This window comes from Microcaecilia unicolor, chromosome 1 (genome assembly GCF_901765095.1).
Source record: "Microcaecilia unicolor chromosome 1, aMicUni1.1, whole genome shotgun sequence".
Taxonomy (NCBI): domain Eukaryota; kingdom Metazoa; phylum Chordata; class Amphibia; order Gymnophiona; family Siphonopidae; genus Microcaecilia; species Microcaecilia unicolor.
This window is the reverse complement of record NC_044031.1, coordinates 307,955,142-307,970,690: the sequence shown is the minus strand read 5'-3', so window position 1 is coordinate 307,970,690 and position 15,549 is coordinate 307,955,142. Positions and strand designations below refer to the sequence as shown.

General features: G+C 43.0%; 1 protein-coding gene across 6 annotated transcripts in view; it reads left to right on the top strand.

Annotated features, from left to right (window-relative positions):
* HMGXB4 (HMG-box containing 4) overlaps window positions 1–15,549 on the top strand; it is a 160,677-nt gene that overhangs the window by 77,949 nt on the left and 67,179 nt on the right. For 4 of the 6 annotated variants that reach the window (XM_030208116.1, XM_030208109.1, XM_030208084.1 and 1 more), the window contains exons 5-6: window positions 2,371–3,332; window positions 13,330–13,414. In XM_030208116.1, the coding sequence (XP_030063976.1) occupies window positions 2,371–3,332; window positions 13,330–13,414 (1,047 nt within the window). The remainder of the gene's footprint in view (window positions 1–2,370; window positions 3,333–13,329; window positions 13,415–15,549) is intronic. The other 2 variants (XM_030208126.1, XM_030208101.1) reach the window with 1 other exon arrangement.

Below are 15,549 nucleotides of genomic sequence, written 5' to 3'. Positions count from 1 at the left end.
GCTTTGTGGAACGTCAGCTTTCACTCCTTATGGGTTGAAGGTGAATCTTCTATGCCCATTATTAGATATATTTCTGCTTCATGAAACAGCAGCGCAGCTCTCTAGCCCAATAAAATGTGGTGTAATTTGGAAGTATATGAGATTAACATGGCAAAGGGTATCTAAGCTTTTGGGGAGTAATCTGTTTGTCTCTCTACTTTACTCCCATTGATGTGAATTTTGGACTTCACCAGGTATGGAAGGTGAGATTTTTCGTGTTTGATCGAACAAGAGCCTGAGGTGGGCAGGAAGTCTTTTTGATGAGAATAATGAAACGGCTCTTTTCCACTCTTGGGGGGGGGGGGGGAATTCATGAAGGTGCGGCAAAAGATCACCTTTTACCTCACCTTCGATTTCCCACGGGAGCAGCCTGCAGGATCTCTGTCCCACAGGTTGCTAAATCACTTTTTAAAGGAATAATGCTGCTCGTGAGTCAGCTTGCAAGTGGCGTTATTCCTACAGCTCGAGAGCATTGGGCCGATAAAACAGGGTCCCCCTGGCTTAAGGCCCGTCCTGCCTAAAGCCCTACCTATCCTCTACCCCCACTCAAGGTGGAAGCCCCCAGTTTCACCCCCTCCCCAGTGTTCCAATACTCCTAAAAGGAGTATCGGTAACATCATTGGTGGTCCAGGGGGTTCCTCAGGCAGGAGCAATGCCAAGTTTCTCTTGCTTAATCTGGCGCCTTTCAAAAAGTGGCATCCCTTGCAGGAGTCCTGTGTGATTATTTTATAGGGGTCATGTTTCCATACAAAGAAAGAGGCATTGGGACATTGGTGGGGGGGGGGGGGGAGTTTGGGGTAGGGAATTGAGTGCATCTGCCATGGGAGGGTGTAAGCCAGGAGGGCCGTAGTCTGTGGGGGTATTGGGCCATGGCAAAAAGTTGAGGTTATTTTACCATCAGTTTTAGGCCCTAACATGACTTGAGCTGCATTAGGGTATTTGCATAGTAATGAGATGCCAAGCATACATTTGCATGTTTGGCATCTTATTACTGTGTAACCCATGGCTACCTAAATATTGCCGAAGGAATGTGGGACCCTCAGCCATCTGATGGCAGTGGGGGTGGCCTCCATCATGAGTTGGACAGAGACAAATCTTCTCTGCTTGTCGGCAGCTCACATCACTGGGTCCTTGAATGTGAAGGCGGACTTTCTCAGCAAGCACTTCTTGGACCTGATAGAATGGGAACTATCCAGCCAGGGTTTTTAGCTGATAGTGGACCGTTGGGGTTGTCCATTTCTGGACATGATGACTATGAAAAGGAATGCCAAAGTGCCCAAATTCTTCAGCTGTTGGAAAGAACCGGGCTCGGTGGGAATTGATGTACTACTGCAGCCCTGGCCATTGACACGTCTACTCTATCTTCCCTCCTTAGCCAATGGTAGGTCACATGTTGAAAAGGATCCCATTGCACCGAGGTCAACTGATTCTCGGACTAATGAAAAGAAAATTATCAGGTTAAGAACTAATTTCTCCTTAGGAGTTTGAAGGTCAGATTTATGGTATTTTTCTGGTCTGTTTGCTTTCTAGTGGGTGGGTGGGGGGAGGAGAGGGGGTATTTGAAGGAAGAAAGTGGGGAGGAGGTGGTAAGAGTCATGCATTTGCAGCATACTGCTGACAGTCATACATACCACTATGCTATCATCAGGAACCCAAGATGAAATGGTACTTTGTCTTTATTCTAACTCCAGGCCCTAAGGGGGAGTGTGTCCCTTCACTACCAACTACTCAGCACTGCAAGCATGTTCAGAATTCAGGTCTTTGCACTAGATTAGCAGTGCAAAGGTGGTGCTGGCACAGAATGAAGAGCTGTTGGCAGTGGAGGGATTGGCTTTTATGCCTCAGGCTTGATCAGGGAGTCAGGTACTGAGGGAATGGAGGAAAGCAGTGGGGTGGGGTGGTGGATGCTGGAGAAAGAATGAATTGGGGAGCATGAGGAAGAGGGAAATGGAAGGTTTGTAGCTGGACAGAAAAAGGAGATATGAGATGAAGGGAATCAGACGGTGAAAATGATAGAAGGGTAAAAGGAGTAGAAGTTTTAGATGGGAAGGAATTGAAAGATGTGGGAAAAGCTAGAGAGACGTGAACAGTAGTAGAGGGAAGTGACTCAAGGGAGATGGAGAGCTCCAGTCCTTGTTAGCACTGTGGTAGAAACAACAGACAAATTGGGATGGGGTAATATCCCCTTGTCTCCATCACATCCTAATTTACAAAGTTATGTTCACTACAACATAGCAGTCCTTAAAAAAAAAAAAACTAGAAGGAACAATTTAGGAGACCCCCAAGGTTTCTTCTCTCACCTTTCCTCTGTGCTGTTGTTTTTGCTTTCAGACTTTTCTCCTCCGGAGCTGTCTTCTAAGAAGAAAAAGAAAGTTGTGATTAACCCATCAACAGATACTGCCATGGACCTTCTCAAATCCATTAGCTCGCCCTCAGCACTAAGCTCAAAACCCTCTAAGAAGATAGAAAAATCATCTTTTGGGTCCTCGGGTTACTCTGCCCACTCTGAAGGCAAAAAGGAGCATCGCAAAGAGCATAGGAAGATGCACAATGAGGTCTCACACTCCTCTGAAGATGTCCTTCACAAGTCTAAGAAGAGCAAATCGCCCTTTCTGAATACAGAGACTCTGACCCTGCGAGAGCCAGATGGCCTGAAAATGAAACTAATCCTGTCTCCGAAGGAGAAAGGGGGGACCGAAGAAGAGGCCTTCCCCTACCCGGGACCTCCTACCCAGAAGAAGAACTCCAAGAAGGCCCTGAGGGAAGACCAAACTACTTTCCTTCTGGCACATGAGCTGTCAGGCTTCCCCAAATCTGCACGAAAGAAGCCCAAGACAGAGCCACATGTTGCTGAGGGCTTTGGCTCTGACACCTCATTCTATGCAGATGCACCTGACTTTGACCTCACAGGACTAGAGACCATGGATACTGGCTCATCCTCAGGTGGGGAGTTGGAGGCTGGACAGCTGGTGATTGATGACTCCTACCGAGAGGTCAAGAAAAAGAAGAAGTCCAAAAAGAGCAAAAAGAAAAAAGATAAAGAGAAACACAAGGAAAAGAAACATCGGGAGGAGAAGCATCGAGAGGAAAAGCACTCCAAGTCAAAGAAGGGGCTGAGCCTGTCTTCAGGGGAGGCAGGCACGGTGGTACCAATGTCTGTGCCCAGTGTACAGCCAGCTACCAGCATGCCCTGCACCCTTCCTCCTCCGCCTGTCTTCCATTCAGATGTGTCCAATGAGAAGAAGAAGAAGAAAGAGGAGAAGGAGCGAGAAAAAGCAGAAAAACTAGAGAAGGTGAGCAGGGGAGGATCTGACTCTTCATTGAGAGCTTTAAATAATTATTGTCGTGTGTCGCACATCACAGCCAGTGCCAATTCCTTTAAACTCCGCTAATTAGGGGGTCCTTCCAAGGACCTGGGAATCAGAGAGATCAACATGGAATATGTGCTGTTCCAAGTAGGGTACTGTTCTGCAAAATTGATGGAGTTATGCCTTTAAAAAGGGGGTTGATATTCAATAGGATTTAACCAGGCAGGAGAAGCTCCTGCCTGTTTTAAACCTTGCTGAGCTTTCCATTCTTGAATATACAGTGGTACTTAACAAGTTAGTGTCTCTGAATATATCCTCTGACTGCCAAGGCACTAACTGGCTAGGTTAAATGACTGGATAAAGTTAGAAAAGCTGAAAGGCTCTCCTAACTTTATCCACCAAGCTAGCTGCTTGCCAGTATATGGTTAGTTTCTGCATTGCCGCTTTAACCCAGATATGTCTGAGGCCCCAACCTTGAAATATTGGAGTTGATTTGGCCTTCGACTGTAAGCGACTTACAAACTGCTTAGTGCTTTGGGTTGAGTATCCGGCCCAAAGTTTCCAAGTATTTTGGGAGTCCAATTAGTATTGTACAAAGAGCTCCAATCAGTTAGTAACCATTGATTTTGTAAAAGTGGAAAAAAATACAAAACATACTGTAAATATCAACAGTTCTCATATACCACCAGAATCAAGAGATCTAAAGTATACTTCATCTGATAAACCAGTTAAACCAGAAGAATTCTTCAATAACAGTATTCTACTGAATTCAATTTCTGACACATTTTCCACATATCCAGCATCATAATATCTATCCCCCCCCCCCCCCCCCCCCCAATAATAGCTGCAGTCTGGGAGGCTCCCAAACAACACATTGAGACTTAGGGTTGAGAACCCTGCTGCAAACCACATGAGTTAATTCCAAAAGGGTTCCCAGTTTTTCTGAAGCTTCTTCCCCTTAACTAAGGTCATAGTTAGCAAGGTTATCATTAAGAATCTCAGTTGTGAAAAGGAGGGAGCCTCATCAAGTGTGATAGTATTTTGACCATCATACAAGTTAGAAACCACATACATGATAGAAACGTACAAATGCAATAAAACAACTCAGTACAACCCAGTAGAGGGAAGAGGCTCTGACTCTTGTGGGCATAGTATGGATTGGGTGGGAAGATGGGAAGGTGTGTATATTAGTAGAGTTCCTTTTATTAATTATGACAAAATGAGGTTTCTTTTCTTCTTTCTTTCCACATTGTGAAAGGGGAAGGAGGGGGAAGTGCTGGCTATGTGGACGCTATATGCATCTTAGGATATTTTTACATTGCTAGATGTAGACAGGCCCCTCCGAGGTTCTCTAAAATGTTCTTCTGAGCCTTAGAAATAAGTTAATGTAAAAAAAATAATACTTTTTCTCTGAAGACAAGCAGATATTATGTTCTCACATATGGGTAACGTCATCCTACGGAGCCTGGTGCAGATGCTGCCAAGTGATATACCAGTGTAAATCTTTGAGGCAGTGCCTTCCCACCTGACACTTGTGTGAGGGACCATCAGTCTTCCGTTTTCCATGGAGCAGAGAGGTTGGGGTTTTTTTCTCTCTCCTTAGCGCATCAGACTTTTCTATTTTGGTGCCTTCCTTTTTTCTAGACTTTCTTTTTCTTCATTTTTGTTATTATTTTCTACATATATTTTTATGTCTATAATTTTTATTTATTTATTTTTTTTAGGCCTCCAGGCCATTTAGGCCCTTCTCCTGACTGAGAAACATCGATGGATTTCGAATAGAAATCTAATTGAGCTTCCCAGGCTATACAGCCTTTTGATATCACATTGGCCATTTTTCCCTCCATGTCATCGAGGGTACAGGGTGGCTTTAAGAGGTACACCCGATGCAATAGGAATAGATTGGGCACAGATATCCATAATTGGTGTATTCGGTGCCTAGGTCCTGAGCATTGGAATATTGACTCTAACCTCTGTCTGTGCATGCAAACGCGGACTCCTAAAGCCTGCAGAGTCCAACAAAACAAACTTTTTGGTTCGGCATCAAGCATGGCTGTGGATTCGGTGCAGGATGTGGAACCTGCATCAATGTCTGTGTAGTCATCGACATCAGGTGTGCCGATGTAGCAACAAGAAACTCTTGCATTGGACTCTGTACCATGCACATACAAGGATTCTACGTTCTTCTCTTTGATGCCACTTGTATCAAGGAACCAACATCGTAAAAAAGCTAAGAAGCATCACCATCGGTCCTCTTCGAGTCATAGTACTAATACTTCGCCAATATTGACATAAACAATGCATAGCAAACGTCCACGATGCATAGATGCCTGTGCATCAGGTGCCTCAGACCACCACCACACTGCTTGCCCAGCCAGAGCACCAGGCTACCTTGCAGGAGGAAATCCAGGCTGTGCTCAAGGAAGCGCTATTGGGGCTACTGTGTACGCAGCCTACAAAAGCTTATAAGGTGCTTGTGCCTGCCTCAGCCCAGCCTGTGGCTACATCAGAGAGACATTCATGGGAGAAGTCCCGCACATCATCTCGGTGTTGATCGTCAGAGGCTAATAAGTCCCGATCGATGCATACATCAACATCGGTGGAGGGCATGTCTCCAGGCTTGGAGACTCATCTTCCTTGATGCAGAGTCGCACTTCTAGTCAACGCGCTCTTACAAGTACATCCCATTTCCTTGGAGATGGACTAAGATCCACAGGATCTCTTGTTTGAAGAGTCCTATGGCATCCCGTCAGAAGCTTCTCTGCCACCTGAAAGATGTAAGTCACCTCCAGAAAGTATATCCTTTCCTGGATTTGTAAGATGGCTCAGACCATACCTTTCAAATTGGAAGCAGAGGAGAAACATTGTTCATAGTTCTTTGAGGTCTTGGATTATGACTCTCGTCCTAGAGAAGGTATCACTATCACCCTTCACACAGTGATGAAACACCCTCTTCGAAAAATGGGAAGCCTCACTATCGGTACATGGCTCCACAGAAAATTGACACAATGTATAGAATATAAACGTGTACTGCACTTGAAAGAATACAGCTACCCCATCATTCTTTAATGGTGGAATTCGCTCTAAAATGTTCTCGCAGTACCAGATCTCATGCTTCTGCTTCTGGGAAGTAAGAACCTTAGACTCTTTTGGCAGAAAAACGTTTCAAGCATCAATGCTTCCCAGCCATATATTGGATTATCATCTTTATTCAACAATTTATGTAACAATCTTTAATGCAGACTATGGTCACTTTTATTCAACAATTTATTTAAAAATCTTTAACGCAGAATATGGTCACTTTTGCAGACTATGAGGCATATTTTCAAAGCACTTAGCCTTCCAAAGTTCCATAGGTTTCTATGGAACTTTGGAAGGCTAAGTGCTTTGAAAATATGCCTCTATGTCCCTCCTGAAAAGGCTGAAGAGTTCCTCAAGCTGTCAGAAATAACTGGCAAGGCAAGCTTTTGATGCTTTGATGTGTCGTCTCGAATCTCCACTTTGTTAGTAGCTATGAGACGACAGTTCTGGCTCAGAGTATCTGACTCAAGTCTGCAGTCCAGGACCGTCTTGCAGATGTACCCTTGTAGAGGAGACAACCTGTTTGGTGATAAAGTAGAAGTAGTAACCGACCTAATTAAAAAACATACAGATACCATTAAAACACTCTCAAGGCTTCAACTGTCTACCACCTCAGCGTCTGCTAGATGATTTGCAAGGGGGTTTAGAGGTTCAAATTTACTATTCATCTAAGCACCGGTATACTCCTACACCACCAGTGCTCAAGTCCCAGATAGCAGAGGGGTCAAAAGTCACAGACCTCTTCTCAGCCTAAGCCAAAGCCTAATTTTTGACTCCTTTCTAGGGAGCACGGCCAACGTCCATTTGTCTGTGCCGGACAACCTACCAGTGGGAGGCAGGCTCATCCTCTTTCACTAGATAGTCTCTGATAACCTTCAACCGTTGGTTACTATATACAATATAGCACGGCTACACTCTGCGTTAAGGGGGGGGGGACACACCAGACCATCCACCAAGAGAGTCTCGTTTCAACTCCCACCAGATGATAATCCTTCGAGAGGAGCTCTCTGCCCTCCTCCAACAAAACACTATAAAACCATTTCCTCTGTTGGAGAGGAGTCGGGGTTTTACTCCTGGTACTTTTTGATATCAAAAGGCGGGGAGTTCGAATAATTCTCGACTTGCAAAATTTAAACAATTATCTAATTAGAGAAAAGTTTTGCATGGTATCCATAGGATCACTTCATCCCATGATTCAACTCAACAGTTGACTGTGCTCTCTAGATTTCAGAGGCATACACTCACATACCTATTCTCCCAGTGCATAGGAAATTTCTGCGCTTCCTTTGTGGCACCGACTCTTTATTATCTTTACAGAGTCGGCTTTGCTTCAGCTCCTCAAGTGTTCACAAAATGCCTTGTAGTAGTAACTGGAACTCTTCACAGGTGGGGCGTCTATGTTTTCCCATGTCTGGATGACTGGTTAATCAAGGCAGTCGCTCGAGACTTGGTGCACAGTTGCTTTCAGTATGCCATATGTCTCCTAGAATTCCTAGGCTTTGTGATAAACTATCAATAGAAATAAAACAAAATAAAACATGGAAAAGAAAATAAGATGATACCTTTTTTATTGGACATAACTTAATACATTTCTTGATTATTTTTTATTTATTTTTGTTACATTTGTACCCCGTGCTTTCCCACTCATGGCAGGCTCAATGCGGCAGGCAATGGAGGGTTAAGTGACTTGCCCAGAGTCACAAGGAGCTGCCTGTGCCGGGAATCGAACTCAGTTCCTCAGTTCCCCAGGACCAAAGTCCACCACCCTAACCACTAGGCCACTCCTCCACTAGCTTTCAAAGGTTGCCCTTCTTCGTCAGATCTGACGAAGCTGATCTGACGAAGAAGGGCAACCTTCGAAAACTAATCAAGAAATGTATTAAGTTATGTCCAATAAAAAAGATATCTTATTTTCTTTTCCATGTTTTATTTTGTTTTATTTCTATTGGTTACCTTTAAAAGTGGACTAACACAGCTACCACACCTCTCTACTCAGGATAAACTATCAGAATCACATCTCTAGGCAGCTCAAACCTTAGAGTTAATCGGAGCACTCCTTGACACTACTGAAGGTCGAGTCTTAGCACACAACTTAATGCTTCTCTCTTCTTAAGTACCCAAATCCACTGGCGTACCTGCTCATCAGATGCTTCGCCTACTCAGTCACATGGAGGCATATTTTCAAAGCACTTAGCCTTCCAAAGTTCCATAGAAACCTATGGAACTTTGGAAGGCTAAGTGCTTTCAAAATATGCCTCATGGCCTCCACAGTCCATGAAACCCCATTGACTCGACTCCACTTCAGAGTACCTCAGTGAACTCTTATCATCTCGTTGGTTTCAAGCCACAGGCGTTCTCTCACAACAAATTCAATTTACTTTGCGTCTACACCACAAGCTATGGTAGTGGAGTGTTTCCCAAAATCTTACCCAAGGGCTTACTTTTCAACCCCAGCCGCACCACAAAGTCCTCACCACAGATGCCTCTATGATTGGGTGGGGAGCTCATCTTGATGGTCTCCATACTCAAGGATCTTAGATCTTGAGAGAACAGCGACACCACTCAATCTACTGGAATTTCAAGCAATCTGGAATGCCCTCCAGACTTTTAAAGAACGCCTTCTGAATCAGACAATTCTCATAGTACATGGCAACTTGGTTGGTGTATGTAACTCAACAAACAGACTCTTACCTCATCTACCAACAGGCATACCAAATATGGACTTTGGCAGCCTCTCAAAACACCTCTTTAACAGAGGTTTATCTAGCTGGCAAACAGAATGCAGTAGCACACAAGTTGAGTAGTGGTTTATCATTCTTCCAGCAATGGGGGACCCCTGCAGTAGACCTCTTTGCTTTTTCTCACAACATCAAACTGCTCTGTTTGTTTTGGTTCCAGGATCTACTCTTTCCATCGTCTAGCTCTAGATTCCTTCCTGCTTCACTGGAGAACGAATGTTCTATACACCTTTCCCCCACTGCCTCCCATAGGGAAGACTCTTCTCAAGTTATGTCAGGACCAGGGGACTATGATTTTAATAGCCCCCTTTGGCCACGTCAAATTTGGTTCCTTCTACTCCTAGAGCTCCTGGCCAAGGAACTTTTATGGTTGGAACTGTTTCCAACCCTCATAACCCAGAATGAGGGATCCCTTCTTCATCTGAACCCTTGATTGCTATCTTTGATGATGACTTGCGTTCCTTAAACATTCCAACGCAAGTTTCTATAATATTCCTATCTTCAAGGAAACCTTCCATGCAAAGGTGTTACCGTTTCAAGTGGAAGAGATTTTCCCTCTAGTGTACAGCCAGAGTACTCAAACCCACTACATGCTCTCTCCCTATGCTTATGGAATACCATGGAGCTCTCCATTCCTGTCCTTACCTATAAAGTAGTGTTCTTAATAGTGCTTCTGCCAGAAGAGTTGACGAACTGCAAGCTCTTGTTTCAAACCCACCTTACACCAGATTCTAACAGGACAGTTCTCTGGACCCACCCCAAATTTCTTCCTAAAGTTGTATCTGAGTTCCACCTCAATCAGACCATTGTACTATCTGTCTTCTTTCCTAAGCCTCACTCCTATCCTGGAGAAGCAGCACTGCATGCCTTAGACTGCAAAAGTGCTCTTACTTGGACTGTACTAAATCTCATTGGAAGTCCTCCCAATTCTTTGTGTTGATTGATCCTAAGATTGGGTATTGTCACTACCAAGCGCACTATCTCAGCTTGGTTGGCTGACTGTATTTCCTACGCACATTCTCAAGTTAGGCTGTATTTCCTACGCACATTCTCAAGTTAGGCTGACCATGGCCATGTTACTGCTCATAATATTAGAGCTATGACGGCTTCAGTAGCACATTTCTGCTCAGCCTCCATTCAGGAAATCTGCAAGGTGGCAACGTGGTTGTCTGTCCACATCTTCACTGCTCGCTATTGTCTAGCGCAGCATTTGAAGCAGGATAACCCCTTTGGACAACCAATCTTTCAAACTCTTTTTTGCTACTTAAATTCCAACTCCACCCTATGATCTATTTTCTCACAAGGCTCACTTATGCTCAGTTGCAGATACTCTAGTCCACTTGTGAGCCTGGTAGCTAGAGTGTTCTTGCATATGGGACTTAATATCTGCTTGTTCTTGGAGAAAGTGAAGCTACTTACCTGTAGTAGGTGCTCTTTGAGGACAGCAGACATATATTCTCACATTCTGCCCCCCTCTCCTTGTAGTTGTCTTAGATCTAACCATGGTTGTAAGGAATTTGAAGGAATATGTTGTTTTAACCTAACTGATAACAGTATTCTAATTAAGCAAAAATTAAAATCCTTAGAATTTTATCCTTGGGCATGCAGCACTCCATTGTTGAAGACAATTTGTTACATGACTTTACTGATTGGCTTACTAGCTGGTTGACAAAAATGGCTCTGTACAATTGTAATAGCCATCTTTGGACTAATTGTAGCCCTGAATATTAGTTTTTGCATACAGTTTTGTTGCTCTATATGACAAATGACTCAGGTCTGGCTGTTTAAACTTAATGTTAAACTGCTAGTGCAACAGACAATGATGGAAGGATCATACACTCCTTCCCAGATTCAGTTAGCCCGCTTAGTATTAATTGATGATCCCATATGGGATAGGGGAGGGCGGGCAGCTGATGATACTGAGAATGTAACCTGAAAATAATGGTACTACGAATATTAGAAGTTAAATGTTAGTATGTAAAGTAAGATGAAAATGAAAGCTTGTCTGCTCTGTTGAAATGCTGCATTGACAGCTTCAGGCTTGCTTAGTAAGTAACGTTCTTACCAAATGCTGTAAATTGTTACTAGACATAGACGTGTCTGAAAAAGAACAGGGAACTGAAAGCGATGTATGCCCTTAGCCTGTATGTCTGAGCACACAGGTGCAATATGAAATAATGTATGTTAGTTACAAAAGAGTTCTTCTTTCTTATTGTAGTCAGATTCTTTTTACTGGAATGGTTCACAGCTGTTGAACTTTGTCCTGAACCCCCTCTAACTTGCAGATGTAAGCAGAATATACATTTAAGCAAAATATAACCTAGCCAATGATTTTACATAATTTATATCCAGTGATTTGTGATGCAAACCTGTTGACCTGTAACCCATGACTTAATATATTTTGCCAATAAACAGTGGCGTTCCTAGGGGGGCTGACACCCGGGGTGGATCGCCGATGCGCCCCGCCCCCCTGGTGCAGCACCCCCCCCCCCCCCCGTATGCAGCGCGACCCCCCCCCAGTGAAGGAACCCCCCCCCCCGGGTGCACGCTGCTGGGGGGGGGGGGGGGGTGCCACGCGCTCCTGTCCTTCCTTCGTTCCATGCTCCCTCTGCCCCGGAACAGGAAGTAACTTGTTCCGGGGCAGAGGGAGCATGGAACGAAGGAAGGACAGACGCGCGCGACACCCCCCCAGCGGCGTGCACCCGGGGCGGACCACACCCCCCCTCTCCTAGAAACATCACTGCCAATAAAATAGAGCAGAGGACTGGAAGGATTTGAGACAGTCTTGTGTGACTTCACTGATTAAGTGAGACATAGGGTTCTCTCCGTGGTATGTGTGTGGATGTCCCTTGATCTCTCCTAGAAATGGGAGTAAAGAACTGGGTATGTAACCTGCCCAAGTGGGGGTCACAAGCAATCACAAGCGTCACGTTGGAAGGCACCCGTGCATCCGCAGTGGGGGCACTACCTCAAAGATTTAAAGTGGTGTATCGCTTATCATTGTCCGTACCGGGCTCCTTCAGATGACATCACCCATAGAATGTCTGCTGTCCTCTGAGAACACCTGCTACAGGTAAGTAACTTTATTGGATTGGAATAATATATTTCATGAATAACTTTTGGGAGCCAATGCGCTCTTCATCAGATCAGAACAAAAATGACAAAAAGATGACATTTACCAGACAATGAGTGAATCAAAGAAACCATTCCAGTGATAGCATGAAGAGGAAAGTGGATGGAAGGTTTTAATGATCAGAAGGTGACATACATTACAGTTTCATGGCTAATGATTTGGTGAAAACTGAGTATGTAAAACTGTGTGATATTTGTCAGATGAGTTGTGTGGATCATATGAAGGTCATAAGAGAGCCCCATTTTGAACATCAGAAGGTTTCCTTCTAACAAAGTATTTTTCTGTTTGTTTTCACGAGAGGGATTTGGTATTGTATACAGCAGACTACTTCTGCTAATGTCCTCAATGTGAACATAAACACAATATCCGCCCCCCCCCCTTAATCAGCCAGGAATGGCTCCTAGCCAGTTAAATGACACTTAACTCGCTATTTGTGAATATTCAGCAGGAGGCAGCTAGTTATGTCTCGCGAATATTCGTGGTCAGCGCTTAGCGGATAACCAGTTATCCACAGATATTAAGCGCATCACTTACTAAGTTTGGTGGCCTATGTCTGGCTGCTATAAATTTAACCAGCCAGCGCTGAATATTGGCTTGGCCAGTTAATTTTAAACCGGCCAAAATTAAACTGGATATTCAATGCCGGTCACCAGAAACATCCCGGCATTGAATATTTGGCTTCACCAACTGCATGAGTTAGAATCGGCTTCAACGACTGCATGAGTTAGCCGGGTTTCCTCCTGCAGTCTGAATATCAGCCCCAATGTTCATAACAGATGTCATAGCATGTATATATTATTCAAAATTTCAGTAAAGACAAGGCCTACCTAGGTAAGGTCTAGTGAATTACCTGGTTCCTGAGATCTTTTTTGACCTTGCTGCTATGGCCATTTCTTTGCTGCAGAACACACATTCCAAGCCCTATGTTTCATATTCTCTGTGCATTAAATTTCTTTATATAATGGCACAACAGTAGAGGAACAATGCTCTTCCTCATATTCTCATCATTTCCCCCTTTTTACATTCTAAGCAGCCCAAGAAGAAAAATATGTCAGCATATCAGGTGTTCTGCAAAGAGTACCGGATCAACATCGTAGCTGAACACCCTGGGATAGGTAAGAGAGAGATGCTTTTGATGCTGTTCTTGAAAATTAAATGTTCTGTCATAAAGTTTTCCAAAAACAAAAAAAATTAAATGTATATTTCAACTTTTTTATTGAGATCAAAAAATAAACAACTTTGAATTACAATCTTCAGCAAGTATATACATTCATATCTTCAAGTTATACAACAACTCAACGTCCAGATAAAAAATTAAATGTAAAGTTAAACTTTTAACAATGAAGCTAAAATTCAGATATGAAGCCAAAATGGCATTATACTTTGGGAGAGCAGTCTTGGGATAGGTTTTTCAGTGTGATAGTAAATATGTGCATTTCTGAATAAATCCTGTAGTTGGTGAATTTGAGCCAGGAAGATCCACCAATAAAATAAGAGGGAAATACGAAGAGGTATGATTTAGACTCTGATACCTATTCTTGGTGACTCTGTGCAGTATTTGCTAAAAGTATCCATAGTAGATTTTTAGTGTAGAGCTCTTCAGCCTTTTTATTCTTTCAAACCCAAAGAAAGTTTGAAAGAATTATACAAAATGGCTTGACAAATGTCTGTCTGGGGACAAAATAACTCTCCAGAACTTCAATGGAATGGGATGAAAATTGGCATGTGGGAAAAAGGAGTAAAAAGAAACACCAAGTTCAAAAACGGGAAATACCTACTGTACCTGAATCAACTTTTGATTTAGATTTGATTTATTCATTTTATATACCTCTTCGCACAACCAGGGTTTTAAAGCCGTTTACAATAAAAAAAAAAACTACAAGGTAAAACAATGTAACATTCCATAAATAATTGAGACACCAGAAAAAGTGAGAGTTAAATCCAAAATAATTATTAAAAAAAAAAGCAGGCCTGATATTCAAAGGATTTATGCTATAACCATTGAGAGTTATTCTCCTGAATTGACTAATTTGGGGGCCCTTTTACAAAGCTGCAACAAAAAGTGGCCAGGCAAAATAGTAGAGACTATTATTAAGAACAACATTTCAGAACCTATTCAAAAGCATGGATTAATGAGACAAAGTCAACATGGATTTAGTGAAGAGAAATCTTGCCTCACCAATCTACTACATTTCTTTGAAGGGGTGAACAAACATGTGGGTAAAGGTGAGCCGGTTGATATTGTGTATCTGGAAGTACCTCATGAAAGACTCCAGAGGAAATTGGAGAGTCATGGGATAGGAGTTAGTGTTCTATTGTGGATTAAAAACTGGTTAAAAGATAGAAAACAGAGTAGGGTTAAATGGTCAGTATTCTCAATGGTTCCCCAGGGGTTTGTGCTAGGATCGTTGCTTTTTAACATATTTATAAATGATCTAGAGATGGGAGTAACCAGTGAGGCAATTAAATTTGCTGATGACACAAAGTTATTCAAAGTTGTTAAATCGCGAGAGGATTGTGAAAAATTACAAGAGGACCTTACGAGACTGGGAGACTGGGCGTCTAAATGGCAGATGACGTTTAATGTGAGCAAATGCAAAGTGATGCATGTGGGAAAGAGGAATCCGAATTATAGTTACGTCATGCAAGGTTCCACGTTAGGAGTCACAGACCAAGAAAGGGATCTAGGTGTCATCATTGATGATACGTTGAAACCTGCTCAATGTGCTGCTGCGGCTAAGAAAGCAAATTAGAATGTTAGGTATTATTAGGAATGGAATGGAAAACAAAAATGAGGATGTTATAATGCCTTTGTATCGCTCCATGGTGCAACTGCACCTCAAAATACTGTGTTCAATTCTGGTCGCCACATCTCAAAAAAGATATAGCGGAATTAGAAAAGGTGCAGAGAAGGGCAACGAAAATGATAAAGGGGATGGGACGACTTCCCTACAAGGAAAGACTAAAGCGGCTAGGGCTCTTCAGCTTGTAGAAAAGGCGGCTGAGGGGAGATAATGATAGAGGTCTATAAAATAATGAGTGAAATTGAATGGGTAGATGTGAAGCGTCTGTTTATGCTTTCCAGAAATACTAGGACTAGGGGGCATGCGATGAAGCTACAAAAGTAGTAAATTTAAAACAAATCGGAGAAAATGTTTCTTCACTTGACGTGTAATTAAACTCTAGAATTCGTTGCTGGAGAATGTGGTAAAGGCAGTTAGCTTAGTGGAGTTTTAAAAAGGTTTGGACG